General features: G+C 40.5%; 1 protein-coding gene across 1 annotated transcript in view; it reads right to left on the minus strand.

The window, feature by feature from the left end:
* The window catches only part of SPAG17 (sperm associated antigen 17), a 219,011-nt gene that overhangs the window by 26,366 nt on the left and 176,879 nt on the right, over positions 1–15,766 (minus strand). Inside the window, exons 31-37 of the mRNA XM_021716455.1 lie at positions 14,461–14,615; positions 12,847–13,035; positions 11,019–11,164; positions 10,787–10,917; positions 8,865–8,992; positions 6,618–6,800; positions 619–732 (exon numbers count right to left, since the gene is read on the minus strand). Coding sequence (XP_021572130.1) covers positions 619–732; positions 6,618–6,800; positions 8,865–8,992; positions 10,787–10,917; positions 11,019–11,164; positions 12,847–13,035; positions 14,461–14,615 — 1,046 coding nt within the window. The remainder of the gene's footprint in view (positions 1–618; positions 733–6,617; positions 6,801–8,864; positions 8,993–10,786; positions 10,918–11,018; positions 11,165–12,846; positions 13,036–14,460; positions 14,616–15,766) is intronic.

Here is a 15,766-nt window from a genome sequence, read left to right on the forward strand (position 1 = left end):
GAAATCATTTTAAGTTGTAGAAATTCCTTTTTCTTCCCCCTTCCTATTTCATTCATTAATGTATTCAGCATTTGATAAATATACATTTCTTCTGAAGACAAAAAGTTTTAGTTAAGGACTTTCAGAATTTTTTTGAGGGGTCTCACTCTGTCACCCAGGTTGGAGTGCAGTGGCATGATCATGGCTCACAACAGCCTCCAACACCTGGGGATTCAAGGGATCCTTCTGCTTCAGCCTGCGAAGTAGTAACTGGGACTACAAGCCTGGCTAATTTTTTGTTTTTCTAAAGATGAGTTCTTGCTATGTTGTTTAGACTGGTTCTGAGATCCTGGGCTCAAGCAGTCCCCCCACCATGGCCTTCCAAAGTGCTAAGATTCTAGGTGTGAGCCACCACGCCTGGTCCAGAACCTTCAGAATTATTTGTGATCCAAGAAAGAGCCTAAAAATGTATTTGGAAAATTCATTATATTCAGAAACAGATTTCCACAGAAATTGGAAATTATAAGGAGGTAGCAGGGACTTTATAGAAGGGACAGAAGTAACTATTCCATGTGATATTTGTCTTGATCTAGCATTAAAACAATACTAAAAACACTGATACGTGAAACATGTTCTTACCATAACCAGTTTGAGGAGATCTGCGGCGTTGCCTCTCTCCTCCTCAGTTCTAGAATCTTTAACTGTCATTTCCTGGAGCTCATCTTCTTTCTTTAGGATATGGTTTATATAATCCTAGATCAGCAGAATCAAATAAATCAATAAAACAAGAAATAAGGTAGGGAGAGAAAGACAAAAATAGTCAGTATCCACTTGAAGTATTACCAAATGATGAAGAATTTATAAAAGTTCACAATGCTGAACAACTAGTTACTAGTCAAGCAACCTGGAAAACATTTTCCTTCAGTTGCTGATAGTGAAGACCTGAAAATCCCGAAAGCAAAGCTTTAGGGGCCACAGGACAGAGCTCTATGGGAACCTCGGAGAGGTCATGCTTCTGTCTATGTGCTCCAGTGTCCTCATCAATAAAGTGGACAGAGTTGGGTTAGATGATTTCTAGGATCCTTTTGGGTATAGTTTTTATGGTTCTAAAAAAGTTTCCATTTCAAAGATGTGGGGTGCAATTCAGGATAAAGTATACAAGTGGTCATTGTACGGGTAGAGTTTGGGCCTCCCTTTGCCCCCACTTCGCCTGGCTCGAGATCAGGTACACTTATTGATGTTATATGCCTCCCCCTCCCCTGGCAGTTTCCAGCTCTGCCAACCCCTTTCTTACAGTATCATGGCAAATGTTCAGGGCCCACTTAAGAGTGAAACTCTTAAGAGTGGTACTCAGGTTTTTGATTCTGTGATAAATCGCTGAATACTATAGACTCTAAAATCCATCCAAGTTGCCGCAAAGTCCGTAATTTTGATCTTTTTTATGGCTGCACAATATTCAATCGTGTATATGTGCCACATTTAAAAAATTCAGTTCAGTTTTGGTGGGCAGTATGGTTGGTTCCATGTTTTTGCTACTGTAGATAGTGCTGCAATAAACATGTGTGCACAGGTATCTTTTTTGTAGAGTGATTTAAGTTCCTCCAGGTATATTCCCAGAGGAGGGATTGCTGGGTCACATGGAAGGTCAATTTCTAATTCTCTTAGGAATTGCCACACTGTTTTCTACAGAGGTTGAATGAGTTTGCATTCCCTCCAACAGTGTGGAAGTGTTCTCTTTTCTCTGCATCCTCGCCAGCATTTGTTGTTATTTGTTTTATTAATGATGTTTATTCTATTGGAGTTAGGTGACATCTCAATTTGGTTTTGATTTTCATTTCTCTGGTGACTAGTGAGGCTGAGCATTTTGTGTGTGTGTGTCTGTTGGCTGCTTGCATGTCTTCTTTTGAGAAGTGTCTATTCATGTCTTTTGCCCACTTTTTAATGGGACTGGTTGTTTTTTTCCTTTCAGCATGTTTGCGTTCCTTATAGATCCTAGATGTTAGGCCTCTGTCAGATATTCAGTCGGCAAATATTTTTTCCCATTCTGTGGACTGTCTCCCCTCTCTCGATGATTAAAACAAATGAAAATGAAGAAACATCTTATCAAAAACCTTTGCAATGCCACAAAAACAGTACTAAGTGGGGAATTTATATCTCTATGGACACCCATCAAGAAAATAGAAAGAGAACAAGTTAACAGCCTAACAAACATTTAAGAGAGCTGGAAAGGCAAGACCACCAAAACCCCAATTTCAGAAGCAGAATCCAGATCACCAAGGTAAAAGCCCCAGTACGGCCGTAGAAGACAAAAACACCATGGGAAAATAAATCAATGAAACAAAAAGCCGGTTCTTTGAAAGGATAAACAAGATTGACGAACCCCTAGCCAGAATGACTAAGAAAAAGAGAAAGGAAAAGGACAAATAAACACCATCAGAAATGCAAAAGACCAAGTCACAAAAGAACCTGAAGAAATATAAACGATTATCAGAGAGATTATTACTATGCACTCCTGTACAGAAACACACTCGGTAACCTAAATGAAATGGAGAAATTCCTGACATCACACAACCTCCCAAGGTTGAAACAAGAAGGAACTGAGATCCTAAAAAGAACAATAACCACCCAGGAAATTGACTCTATCATAAGAAAACGACCTATCCCCCCAAAAAAGCCCTGGACCAGATGGCTTTCTAGCAGAATTCTACAAAACATACAAGGAGGAGCTATTACCAATCCTATTGAAAATATTCCAGGTGAACTTATTCAGCAAACGGTGCTGGGAAAACTGGCTGACCACATGCAGAAGATTAAAAAAAGACCCCCTACCCATCACCATACACAAAAATCAACTCTAAATGGATCAAAGACCTAGATGTAAAACCTCAAACTATAAGAACCTTAGAAAATGCAGGAGACTTCTTTATGGAAATTGGAACTGGCAACCAATTCCTTATGAAAACCCCAAGTGCTCATGCTATAAGAGATAAGATAGACAAGTGGGACCTCATCAAACTGACAAGCTTCTGCAAAGCCAAAGAAACCACTGAGAGAGTGGGGAGACAGTCCACAGAATGGGAAAAAATATTTGCCAACTGTGTGTCTGATAAAGGCTGAACATCTGAAACTCAAACGTGCTGAAAAGAAAAAAAACAAACAGCCCTATTAAAAAGTGGACAAAAGATATAAATAGGCACTTCTCAAAAGAAGACATATGAGCAACCAACAGATAAATGAAAAAGTGCTCAGCCTCACTAATCATCAAAGAAATGCAAATTAAAAACCACACTGAGATACCACCTAACTCCAGTCAGGATGGCCATCAACAATAACTCAAAAAACAGCAGATACTGGAGAGGATGTGGGGACAAGAGAACACTTCTACACTGTCGGTGGGAGTTTAAACTAGTACATCCACTGTGGAAAACAGTGTGGTGATTCCTACAAGATCTGAAAATTGATCTTCCATAACACCCAGCAATTCCCTTTCTGGATATACACTTGACAAACTCAGATCATTCTACAAAAAAGATACCTGCACATGCCTGCTTATTGCAGCATTATTCACAATAGCAAAAACAAGGAACAAACTGTGCTGCCCATTGATAGTGGACTGGATGTTTAAAAATGTGGTACATATACACAATGGAATATTATGCAGCCATAAAGAAGGACAAAATTATTAACTTTGCCTCAACTTGGATGGATTTAGAGTCTATAAAGCTCAGTGATCTATCACAGAATCCAAAAACGGAGTACCACATGTTCTCACTCACAAGTGGACCATGAACAATTGTCATAATACTATAAGAAAGGGATTGGCTGTAGTGGGGAACTGCCAGGGGAAGAGGGGCACACCTCATCAACAGGGGTGCCTGATCTCAAACCAGGTGAAGTGAGGACCAAAGGGAGTCCCAAACTTCATCTGTACAATGATCATTTGTATCCCCAACCCTGAATTGTAGCCATCTTTAAAATTAAAAAAAAAAGTATTCCAGGCAATCAAGGAAGATGGAACTCTCCCCAAATCATTTTATGAAGCTAACATCACATTGATACCCAAACCAGGTAAAGATCCAACAAAGAAAGAGAACTACAGGCCAATATGCCTGACGAACATAGATGCCAAAATTCTCAACAAGATTCCAGCAAATCGGATCCAACATCACATATCAAAAATTATCCACCATGACCAAGTAAGCTTCATCCCCGGGATACAGCGCTGGTTCAACATCTGCAGATGTAAATATATCAACAGATGTAAAAACAAGGTCAACAAGATTATATCATTAGATGTGGATAAAGCTTTCAATGAAATCCAGCATCCATTCTTGATAAAAACCCTGAATACCTAGGCATAGAGGGAATACACCTCAAAATAGTAAGAGCCATCTATGATAAACTCATAGCCAACATATTGCTAAATGGTCAGAAATGGGAAGCATTTCCCCTGAAAACTAGAACAAGACAACGCCACTCATGCTCACCCCTCCTATTCAACATATTGTTGTAAGTCCTAGCTTGAGCAATCAGACAGGAGAAGAAAATCAAGGGTATCCAGATAGGAAAAGAAGTTACGTTATCCCTCTTTGCTGACGATATGATCCTATACCTCGAAAATCCAAGAGAAGCTGTCAAAAACCTCCTTGCACTGATAAAGGACTTTGGCAAAATCTCAGAGTACAAAATCAACATGCAAAAGATAATCACATTCTTATACACCAAAAACAAACAGGCAGAGAACCAAATAAAAAGCATAATCCTAATCACAATAGCTACAAAAGAAGTGAAATACCTCGGCATCTTCTTTTTTTTTTTTTTTGAGTTGGAGTCTCACTCTGTCACCCAGACGAGTGCAGAGGCCGCTCCCGGCCACCGCAGCCTCCACCTGCTGGGCTCCAGCGATCCTTCCGCCTCAGCCTTCCGAGTAGCCGGAATTACAGGCATGTGCTACCATGCCCGGCTGATTTTTTTATTTATTGTAGAGATGAGGTCTCGCTGCCCAGGCGGGTCTCGAACCCGCGGGCATCTTCTTAACTAGAGATTTGAAACATCTTTACAACGAAAACTTAAAGAAGTCAATGATGACACAAACAAGTGGAAAAATATTCCATGCTCATGTCCTGGAAGAATCAACATTGTTTTTTTTTTTTTTTGAGTTGGAGTCTCACTCTGTCGCCCAGACTGGAGTGCAGTGGTTGCTCCCGGCCACCGCAGCCTCGACCTGCTGGGCTCCGGCGATCCTTCCGCCTCAGCCTTCCGAGTAGCTGGAACTACAGGCGCACGCTACCAGGCCTGGCTAATTTTTTGATTTATTGTAGAGATGAGGTCTCGCCAAGTTGCCCAGGCAGGTCTCGAACCCGCAGGCTCAGGCAATCCACTCACCTCAGCTTCCCAAAGGCGCGGGATTACAGGCTGAGCCACCAAGCCCGACCAGAATCAACATTGTTAAGATGTCCATCCTACTAAAGGCAAGCTACAGATATGTCCATTAAATTACCAACGTTATTCTTCTCAGACCTTGAAACATTACAAAAATTCATATGGAAACATAAAAGACCACAAATAGTCAAAACAATCCTTAGCAAGAGAAACAAAGCAGGAGGTATTACACTTCCAGACTTTAAACTTTATTATAAGGCTACAATAATCAAAACAACCTGGTATTGGTACAAGAACAGGCATATAGACCAATGGAACAGGATTGAGATTCTGGAAACAAAGCCTCAATTTCTGAAACAACTCATCTTCAACAAAGCCTCCAACAACAACAACTGGGGAGAGGAGAACCTATTCAATAAATAGTGCTGGGAAAACTGATTGAGCACATGCAGAAGAGTGAAACAGGACCCCTACCTATCACCATACATAAAAATCAACTCTAAATGGATCAAAGACCTAAACATAAAACCTCAAACATTAAGAATCTTAGAAAATGCAGGAATAGGCCACCAATTCCTGATCAAAACCCTAAAAGCCCATGCCATAAGAGATAAGATTAACAAGCGGGACCTCATCAAACTGAAAAGTCTTTATGGTTTTATCTGTGACTGAAATTTTCCTAGTCCATGCCTTTTAAGATGAATATACTTAGTTTTTTTCATAAATGATTAATCCCTTTGCATAAATAACAATCCTCTGATCCATGCCAGGTGCTGAGTATATAACCACAAACAACTACAAACACATATAAGACCTGTTCTGAGGGACTTAACAAACTTGAGATGTTATAGATGTAATCATACAATTAGCTATATATTTATAAATTTTTAGACCACTTCCAAAGCCAACAATCCTTTTCATCCATGGACAAATATTAGATTAACACGTGGCTTTATTTTTCTCCAGTGGTCACCAGATCAATTTTCTGTTTAATGAGAAAGATGGAAGACTCTATAACGGTGACAGATAAAAGTTTCTTACCTTCTCAATGTCTTTGGGGCCTCAATAATTTCCACACCTATGAAAACCATTAAGTATTTTATACCTCTCAACTTTCTACTCAATGGAAGATTGATATTCTTGTGTGTACTAGATAAATATTGGTAGAATTATATAATTTCAGGTTCCTCAGGAAGCCAAGAGCAATGGTTGCCCTATTTCTGATTCTTTAGGTCAGGTTACCTGAATTCCATTACCTTAAGGGAAACCTGCAGCCTCAGTTTCACCTCGTTCTTTATGGCCTCGTGCTGAATGAACTGGCGTATCTGTAGCACACTGGGGCTCTTGAGTATCGGGGATGGGGCACTCACTAGCTGTTTGGGTGCAAAGCAAAGGCCTTTCCAAATGTGAGTGCCAAACGGAGGGCCTGGAGTTTTCTTCTGTTAACAAAACCAAACCAAAGAAACCAGAATATTTTGACATTAGAATTTAAAAAAATTTTAAAAATTGAACACTTATTACATAGATACTATACTGGGAATCAATTATTAGGAATAAAATGGAGAAAAAAGATATCTTACCTTAAAAAATTTGCAAATATAAGAAAAATTGATAACAGAACAGGGCAAGCTTCCTTTCTATGTGTGTTACCAACAATCTGTATATTTTATTTTATTTATTTTTTATTTTTTTGTGTGTATATTTTAAAATCCTGTTGCATGGTGTCCCATTGGGTAGCATTTGGGGAAGTGCTGAGCAGTGCTGTGTCTTGGTAATCCAACAGCAGCCTAGCTTGTGGCAAATGTAGGCGACTATTCCTTAATTGGGGCAAAGAAATTTGTAATCGAGCAGTCTTTAGCTTTCTGGTTTCATGTTCATCTTGGCCTAGAAAGATTCTTTGAGAGAGAAATCATCCCATAGGTCTGGGCTGTCTTTGAGCTTACCCTGCAGAAAATCTCAGGATTTTCTGTGCAGAAATGTCTGCCTTAGAGTAAGCTCACATCTCTATGTTATCCTTGTTATTGGTCTTTGGGAGTGATGTGCTTTGCTGCCCGATGTTCTCAACTGTGCCTGATATACTTCATTTTAAAAGGCCTGGCCAGTGACAACTACTCAGGGGCCGGCAGGGGCTGGGCCACTCCTCCCAGGTGTAGAAGGTCATTGCAGAGGAAGAAATAAACTTCCTTCATTAATCTCAGATGTGGCATATCTTTTGTGATCACGTGGTACTTACAACTTGGAGATACCCTTAGTGAGTCATTTGGTGTGGCCTCCTCATTTTCAGAGAAGTAAGTGGAGATTCAGGGTGACTTGTCCCAAGTTCCATAGTATAAAGGGGAGAATGAGAACTAGAATTCAGGTCCCCTTCCTCTCACCATGATGCTTATAGTCACCAAATTAAACCGTAGGAATTGGAGGTCTTTTTAATTTATTTTTTTTTTGAGATGGAGTCTCACTCTGTCGCCCAGACTGGAGTGCAGTGGCCGCTCCTGGCCACCACAGCCTCGACCTTCTGGGCTCCGGCGATCCTTCCGCCTCAGCCTTCCAAGTAGCTGGAACTACAGGCGCGCACTACCACGCCCGGCTAATTTTTATTTATTGTAGAGATGAGGTCTCGCTAAGTTGCCCAGGTGGGTCTCGAACCCGCGGGCTCAGGCAATTCACTCACCTCGGCCTCCCAAAGCACGGGATTACAGGCTGAGCCCCCGAGCCCGGGGTCTTTTTAATCTTAAATGTTCATCATCTGTTTTCTTGCTGTTACAAGACTTAGTGTAGGGCAGCAAACATCAGCAAAATTCTAAAACACTGTCTTCTCACTTAATACTACGATCTCTCCCTAATTTAGTAATTTAACATTTGCCAATATGCTGGACACATGACATAAATTGCTTGCAAAATGAAATCGCGAATCTTGAAAGATGCAGGACTTCATGATTTCTGGCAAGCCATTTTCTTTCATTCTTTAAAAATATTTTAGGTGAGGCTTCACTAATCTGACATCATAATGCTTGAATGGGAGACAATGTTTACTTTCAAACACTGCAGTTGCAAATCTGTGTGTAATCTTTCACATTGTTGTTATATGCTTAGTTTGTGCATTTTTAATGTATGAAGAAAAAAGAGCAAAAGACCTAAAATGGTGCATTAAAACTAACAAATAAGAAATGGTGGGAGGGAAGATTTCTGTAGCAGAATATCAGTAATTCATGATGGGAGAGGTATAGCATGAATTGCTCAGAAAGGATATTTTCGTATTAGAGGAAGATAGCTCAGCAAAATAAGATAAAAGATAAAAGAAATAAAACTGAAATTAGCTAGTCAGAAATATTCCTGTAAAATGCTATTGCCACATCTGTGAATGTTAGAATAATCGAATATAAAACTCCTTGTGCCCATTAGCAATTTACATAAGGATTAAACTATGAATAGATGGGAGAGCTGAGACGCCCGTCCATTGAGGAGCATAGGTGCAAATACAGTGAGTTTTCAGCAAAAATGCTTACCTCAGCTGAAGGAAATGTCTCCCAGGACCTTGAGTGGAGATTAGGAGGGACGATTGTGTCCAGTTCCTTCCTCATTAGCCAAGGTGATGCTTCGTGGAAAGGGCGAAGGACTGTGATGCTCAGGGCACCTGGTTCAAAGAGAGTTAGCAGAAGCCCATGTCTCCCTCCAAATTACTGGGAGAAACCCATACACGTTCACTAAATTCATCACATGCCTTTGAGTCTCCTTCTACGTGAAAGATGAGTGAGACACAGTGACGACACTTAAGACCTGACAATCTAACAAGAAAGGTGAGGTTTTTAGTCACGGTGACACCTACAAACTGAATTGAGGCCACCTCGAAGCACTCACTGACCCCACCGTCCCTCACCAACCACCTCCGAGTCCTGTCACTTCTAACGATAAACATTTCTTGCATTCATCCAGTTCTTCTCTCTCCATAACCCCACGCTAGATCACGAGCCTCACAAAGACTGCTGTAGACAGACGACAGCACCCCCTGTTGTTGCCACCCACACGCACTCTGGGAATGAGCCTCCCCTCAGTCATGGTGACTGATGACGTCAGTCCATGATGGAAACTCTTTTTTGACTTGCCATTGCTCATGAGATGCGTGTCCGTGACATTTTCTCACTCCTGCCTCAACCATCCCTCCCTTCTGGGTTTCGGCTACTTGGGCCTCCTCCCCCACACTGTTTTCCAACGCTTTACGCGTCTTTCATGACGTTTTCTTTTCCAACAAAGCACTCCCTCTGACCTTAATGAACCCCAATCTATCCACTCGCTCTTGGCCCAGTGTCTTCAGGGAAGCCTTCTGGACTACATCAGCCTCCTTTTTGAGCTTCTCTCACAGAACCACGTTCCTTTCTTTCATAGGTCTTATCCCAGCTTACAATCATACAGTTATTTGCGTGACTGCCTCATGAATGTCTCCCATTGAACTTTAAGCCGGTGGGAGCAGGGTCTGTGCTTGTTCTTTTAATTCATCCTGTATTCCTAATTCCCAGCCAGTGTTTGGCTCATGGTGGGTTCCTAAGTAGATGCTAGTTAAATGACTGACTAATGGAACAATCTGAGATCAATGATTATACATACACAGCTCCGCACATGCATGGCATAGCCAGTCAGAGCCCCTACTCTCTATATTCACACAGAGCAAGGTATACTAGAATCATGCACACGTGCACGGACACACTAAAAGCTCTAATGGGACAGAGATGCAGGCATATTCAAAAATACTCACACACATCTCAGCAAACAGAGAAAAGATGAAAACGAACACACACACAAACCCAGGCACAGCACATAGGTTTTGTACACAAATACCATGTAGGGTTATATCTTTATTTAAATGTACTTATTATATATATTGGATGGCTCTTACCTAAAGCAATATGTATCTCTAACCTCTAGCTACACATAAAGTTCTTTGAAATCGAGGGGAATAATATAAATAGCCAATGCACAGAGCCGACAGAACTTATCATAAATTTCAGGTTGGCATTATAACTCACACGTCAAATGTACTTTCTTATTGTACTCAATTTCATCAAGGCAACATCTTCAAAAGACAAGAAATAAACTTACAACAGGTATCTCATTGTTCTTTTTTTTTCCTACCAAGATGAAATGAACTCTAAGAGGAAGCTTGGTACCTACCTAAACACAGACACAAATTGCTTATATAGGAGAAGATTACATATTCTAACAGTTTACACACGTGAATGTGCAGATTTATCTTGACAGGTACATAAATTCAAGGCTATATAAACAGGTTGACAAGACCAGACAGAAAGTAAAGCAACAAAGTGAGCAAAGTGGAATACGTAAGAAGATGGCTTAATAAGGATGGACTGAATAGTAAGGAGAGCGAGAGTTGGCGAAGGGACATGGCGCGTTCCAGGCAGCATGGGTCCTCTACCTGGCTGCTCTTGCACTGGCTCTTGGAGAACAACGGTGGTTGATTCTCCATATGCCAAAGATAGGCACTCTTCTATGTCATTGTCTCGAAGAAGCTCCACCCCTGATCCATCAGCATAGATAACAAAAAACCTATTTAAAGAAATAAAAATCTAATTACTTAAAGTTTTCAATTAAAATACTTCTTGAACTTAGAATGGAAAGTAAAAGTCATGATATCATTTTGTTTTTACCTGGGGACATGTTCACCATAGATTTGCTGATGATTCTTTTGAAGGTGACTAGATGATAAACTCTCATAACCCTCATTTTTTACGTCTAAATCATCTTCTATTTTTTTTTCAGGTAATATAGTTGATACACTACCATCAGCCATGACCTACAGGACAAAGTATATAAGCAACTAGGAGGAGAAAAAAAAGTCATAATGCTTACATTTCTGCTGATCTAATTTGAGAGAGCAGTTGATGTTCTGATGTACTCGGCAAATCAGAGATGATTATTTACAAGTCTTGTTCACTAGGTGTAGACTGTACTAATACAAGTAAAAATCTAGCAGCACAGCTCTTCTTATAAACCACATCTAGAATGGGAAAACAAACTTGAACACATTCAGATGAAAGTGAGTAGGATGGGATGGGTATTCAAAACCTTCTACTGTGGGATTGGTTTAAGGACCTGGGAATTTACACAAGGAGGGCTGGGTACTCATGAGATAGTTGTCTTGAAATGTTGAAAGGGCCATCACATGGAAGAAGCTTATTCTTGGGGATTTCAAGTACGAAATTAGGACTCATGGGTTTGGGTAGAATATACAGAGAAATAGATTCAGCATTAATACGAGAAAAAAATGTTCTAGTCCTTTATTACTGTCTAGATAGGGCATGGGTCTCTCCAGGAAAAAGTTAGGTTCAGGCTGAAAGACCAGTGAAAGGGATGACCAAGAGAAACATTAGTGCCTAGAAAACTGCTTGGCTTGGACAACCCAGGCATTTCAGGAGGGTTTTGAGCTTTAAGTTTCTACTTCAATTTGCTGTAAATTGAAATTTGTCAGCTTGAACTTGTGCTTTAAAGAGTCTCGGTTACTTAGCAGAGAAAAAATAAACTGGATTAGAACTTGTCTGCATACCAAAACAAAGTTAGGAATTCTGTGGTTTAACTCCAAATCTAAGAAATAACTTTATACACATTAGCTGATAGATGAAATTCTACTGTTGAGAAATGGAAAAAAAAAAAAGAAAGGCCTAGAGCAGGATTTGGCAAAACTTTCTGTCAAGGGCCAGATAAGTATTTTAGAGTTTGCAGGCTATACATTCTCTGTGACAACTACTCAACTCCGCCACTATGGTGAAGTAGCCATAGATAATATGTATACAAGTGAGCATAGATAGTCATGTTCCAATAAGATTTTATATAACAACAATGATTTGAATTTCTTACCATTATTACATGTCATGAAATCTTCTTTTTTAAAACCATTAAAAAATGTACAAAACCATTTTTAGGTCATATAAGCAAGCGGCCATGGTTTGCTAATGCCTAGCCTAGAGGTGAGCAGATAGTTGTGGTGTTGGAAGACGGGGAAGCAGAAGACAGAGCGCTGCCATAGACTAACTGGGCCCATCTCCAGACTTCCCACCTCCCCACCCTCAGCCCTGCTGGATGCCTCTCACATGCCCTCTTTGCTTATTCATACAAACCTGCCTGCTGCCTTGTGTTTGCTCTCACTTTAACCTGGGTACAGACTATTTTCATGTCATTCTTTGGACTGGCATTATTTTTTGATGTCTGCTCAGGTTTCTTTTTTTTTTTTCTGTTCTACTTATTTCTTTAACTTTAACATTTCTATTATAGCAATTTCTGACTTGCCATTCTCCATGGAAGTACACTTAAGAATTCAAAAAAATATATTGCATTTATTACTGCTTGTTCAAAATATTGACAGTAAGTGGATAACTAATCCCAAGGCAACCAAGGTAAAAATCGACACGGAAGCTGCCTAGTGTGAAATATCTCAAAAGCAATGCTGGGCTCTGTCTCCGCACTACACATGCACTTCACCTGAAAGGTGTTTCCCTCAGGATCCAGGACCTCACAGACGACCTCTGAAGTGTGCCTCATGATGTACCTGCTGGCTCTCAGCTGCTCACGCTTTTGGAAGGGATGGTATATGTCGCTACTTGATTCATGGCAATATATAGCCGAACAGTCCTTGTCAATATAAAGAGAGCCTGTGTTTGGAGGTAACACCTGAAAGGGTAACAGAAAGATAAATTTTCAAAACTTTCTTGTTCGAATTGAGAGACTAGAAAAATCATCTTAAGTGAAAGACTATTACCAGATCCTAGTCACAAACTGTGTTTCTAGGATGAAAACACTTTCCAAGGGAGGCCTTAAACTTTGGGCAGAACTACTTGATAAGAATGCAAACTGAATAGCTAGGATGTAACTTCTCCTGTGTCCTCAGAGTTCACTTACTCATTTTAATATCTCTTCTAAGTAATTGTCCTATGCCCTCTTACTTCCAATCCAATATATTTTAACTGAGGTAAACACACTTGGCACTACTAAAAATGCATGGGCTTCTTTTGCTTACTTTTAAATTGGGTTATTAGTCTTTATTCTTGAGTTGCATAAGCTCTGGGTGGCAGGATGTTCTGTACACCAGACTATTATTAGCTCTATTATTTGTAAATAATATCTTCTATTCTGTAGTTTATCTTTTTGCCTTTTTGGTGTGTCCTTTGAATCACAAACTTTTTTTGATTTTGATAAAGCTTGTGCTTTTGTATCATATCTAAGAAACCATTGCCCAATCCAAGTACATGAACATTTACACCTATGTTTTCTTTGATCTCTCACTTGCAGCACCTTCCTTGTCCTGTAATAACCTACACTGGATGAAGAGGGAGACGATATTACTGGGAGAGAGAGGAGGGATATACACTGGTTTCAGCAACTTTCACAGTAACAGATGATTGTCAGTGAGAGCTTTCTCCATGATCATCGGCTTTATGCTCTCCGCATCTTGTGGACATTCTGAGTAATATCTTGGCTCTTGGACCCCTTCCCCAGCTGGGGAAAAGCAAAGGCAAACCCTTCCAAGACGAAAGGGACTGCAGGCTGACAATGGATGGCTGACTGTAGCAGGGAAACCCAGAAAGGTAGGGGGAGGTGCTGACAGTATTCTTCCTCGACCTTCCAAGATAAGAGCCTTACTTCGGCTGGAAGAACTGAGCTCCCAGGCATACACAGACCATGTGCTCCCTCCCGGCCTGCAGAGACACTGCATAGAGTAGAGATGACTGGAGGTGGGGAGGGTGGAGAGCAAGACTGAGGGTCGAAGTGACAGAAGGAGAAGCTGGTCTGTCAGGCCCAGGCCAGATCGTCACAGAGCATCCAACACGTGCCTGGCACGAAAGAGATCCTCAACAAATGCATTCTGGTTTGTGACCTTGAAGCAAAATTACCAAAGCTTTGTAAAACCAGTGGGGTAATGTTTTTCTGAAATGGACTGTACAAAGAAGGTGAATAACAAGAGTCGGATAAATGTAAGATCGAGTGAGCAAAGAAGCAACAGCAGTGGACCCTGCAGGCCTCTTCACTGGCCCAGAGGAGTGGATTTTCCTAGCCGAATGGACATTGATCTTCAGCGTTCCTCTTTCCAAGGCCTACCTGGTATGTTCCCTGTGGCTTTGCAATAACAGACGTTCCATCCCCGAAGGTGGCACAGCAGCTGCTGTCCTCGCAGTTGGTGATTACAGTGGCATGGTGTGAGCTCTCTATTCGCATACATTTCACCTGCCTGGTGACAGTCTGAGGACTTTCGACTACAAGCAAACATAAGCAAGTCAGCAGATCTGCCAGGATGCAGACACTGAAAAACAGGCCCCAGGTTGTTGGTTTTGCTGCTGTCTCCTGGCTGTCCGTACTCCCCAGGAGAAAACAGTATTGGAGAGTTGACACCGAGTGCTGAGAACTCCACAGGGTTGGAGTGTGGCCTACTACTCTCCTTGTCAATTCAGAATATTTCTTCCAGAATAAATCCTCTGTAATGTCTTGTTCTCACTACTCTTTTTATTTTGAGAAATCAAAAGCATCCAATTTTTCAACTGGAAAAATTGAAGAGTATAAAATATAATTTAACCACTCATGTACTCACCAACCAAAATTTATACTTGTTACCATTTTGCCATCTTTGCTTCAACATTTTAAATTTGTATATAAGAAAAGAAGTACAGATAAAGTTGAAGTTTCTCCTTACACGTTTACGTCCCTCTTGTTCATTTGTACACTTTTATATAAACACATGAATCAAGCATAATATATAATAGTTGTGTGCTTTAAATTTAGATAAGTTATATATTATTCTATGTAGTTACACAATTATATAATCAGTATAGTCTATCACTCTACACTTGCTTTTTTAATTTAACACAGCTTCAAGACCTGTAACTATATATATTATATATATACATATTTATGTGTGTGTGTGATTCTTTTAGCCACTATATAGTATTCCTTTGTAGGAATATACCACATTTTATTTTTCTACTCTGCCGTTGATAGACATTTACGTTTTCTCAATATTTCAATATTATACTCAGCATTGCGAGTGGCACCCCTGTATCTACTTCCTCGTGCAAATGTGTGGGAGTGTCTCCCTCTAAATAAGTAGAAATAAAGTGAGTGCATCATAATATGGTATGTGCTAGGTGTGGTGGCTCACACCTATAATCCCAGAACTTTGGGAGGCTGAGGCAAGGGGATTGCTTGAGCCCAGGAGTTCAAGACCAGCCAATGCAACGTAGCAAGACATCTCTAAAAAAACCAAAAAATTAGCTGTAGTCCCAAGTATTCGTGAGGCGGAGACGAAAGAATCATCTGAGCTCAGGATGTTGCGGCTACAGGGAGCCATGATTGTGCCACTGCACTCCAGCCTGGGCAACAGAATGAGACTCCAACTTAAAGAAAAAATAGT

Source organism: Carlito syrichta, unplaced genomic scaffold (assembly GCF_000164805.1).
Source record: "Carlito syrichta isolate Samal-C Ts95f unplaced genomic scaffold, Tarsius_syrichta-2.0.1 Scaffold308819, whole genome shotgun sequence".
Lineage (NCBI taxonomy): Eukaryota > Metazoa > Chordata > Mammalia > Primates > Tarsiidae > Carlito > Carlito syrichta.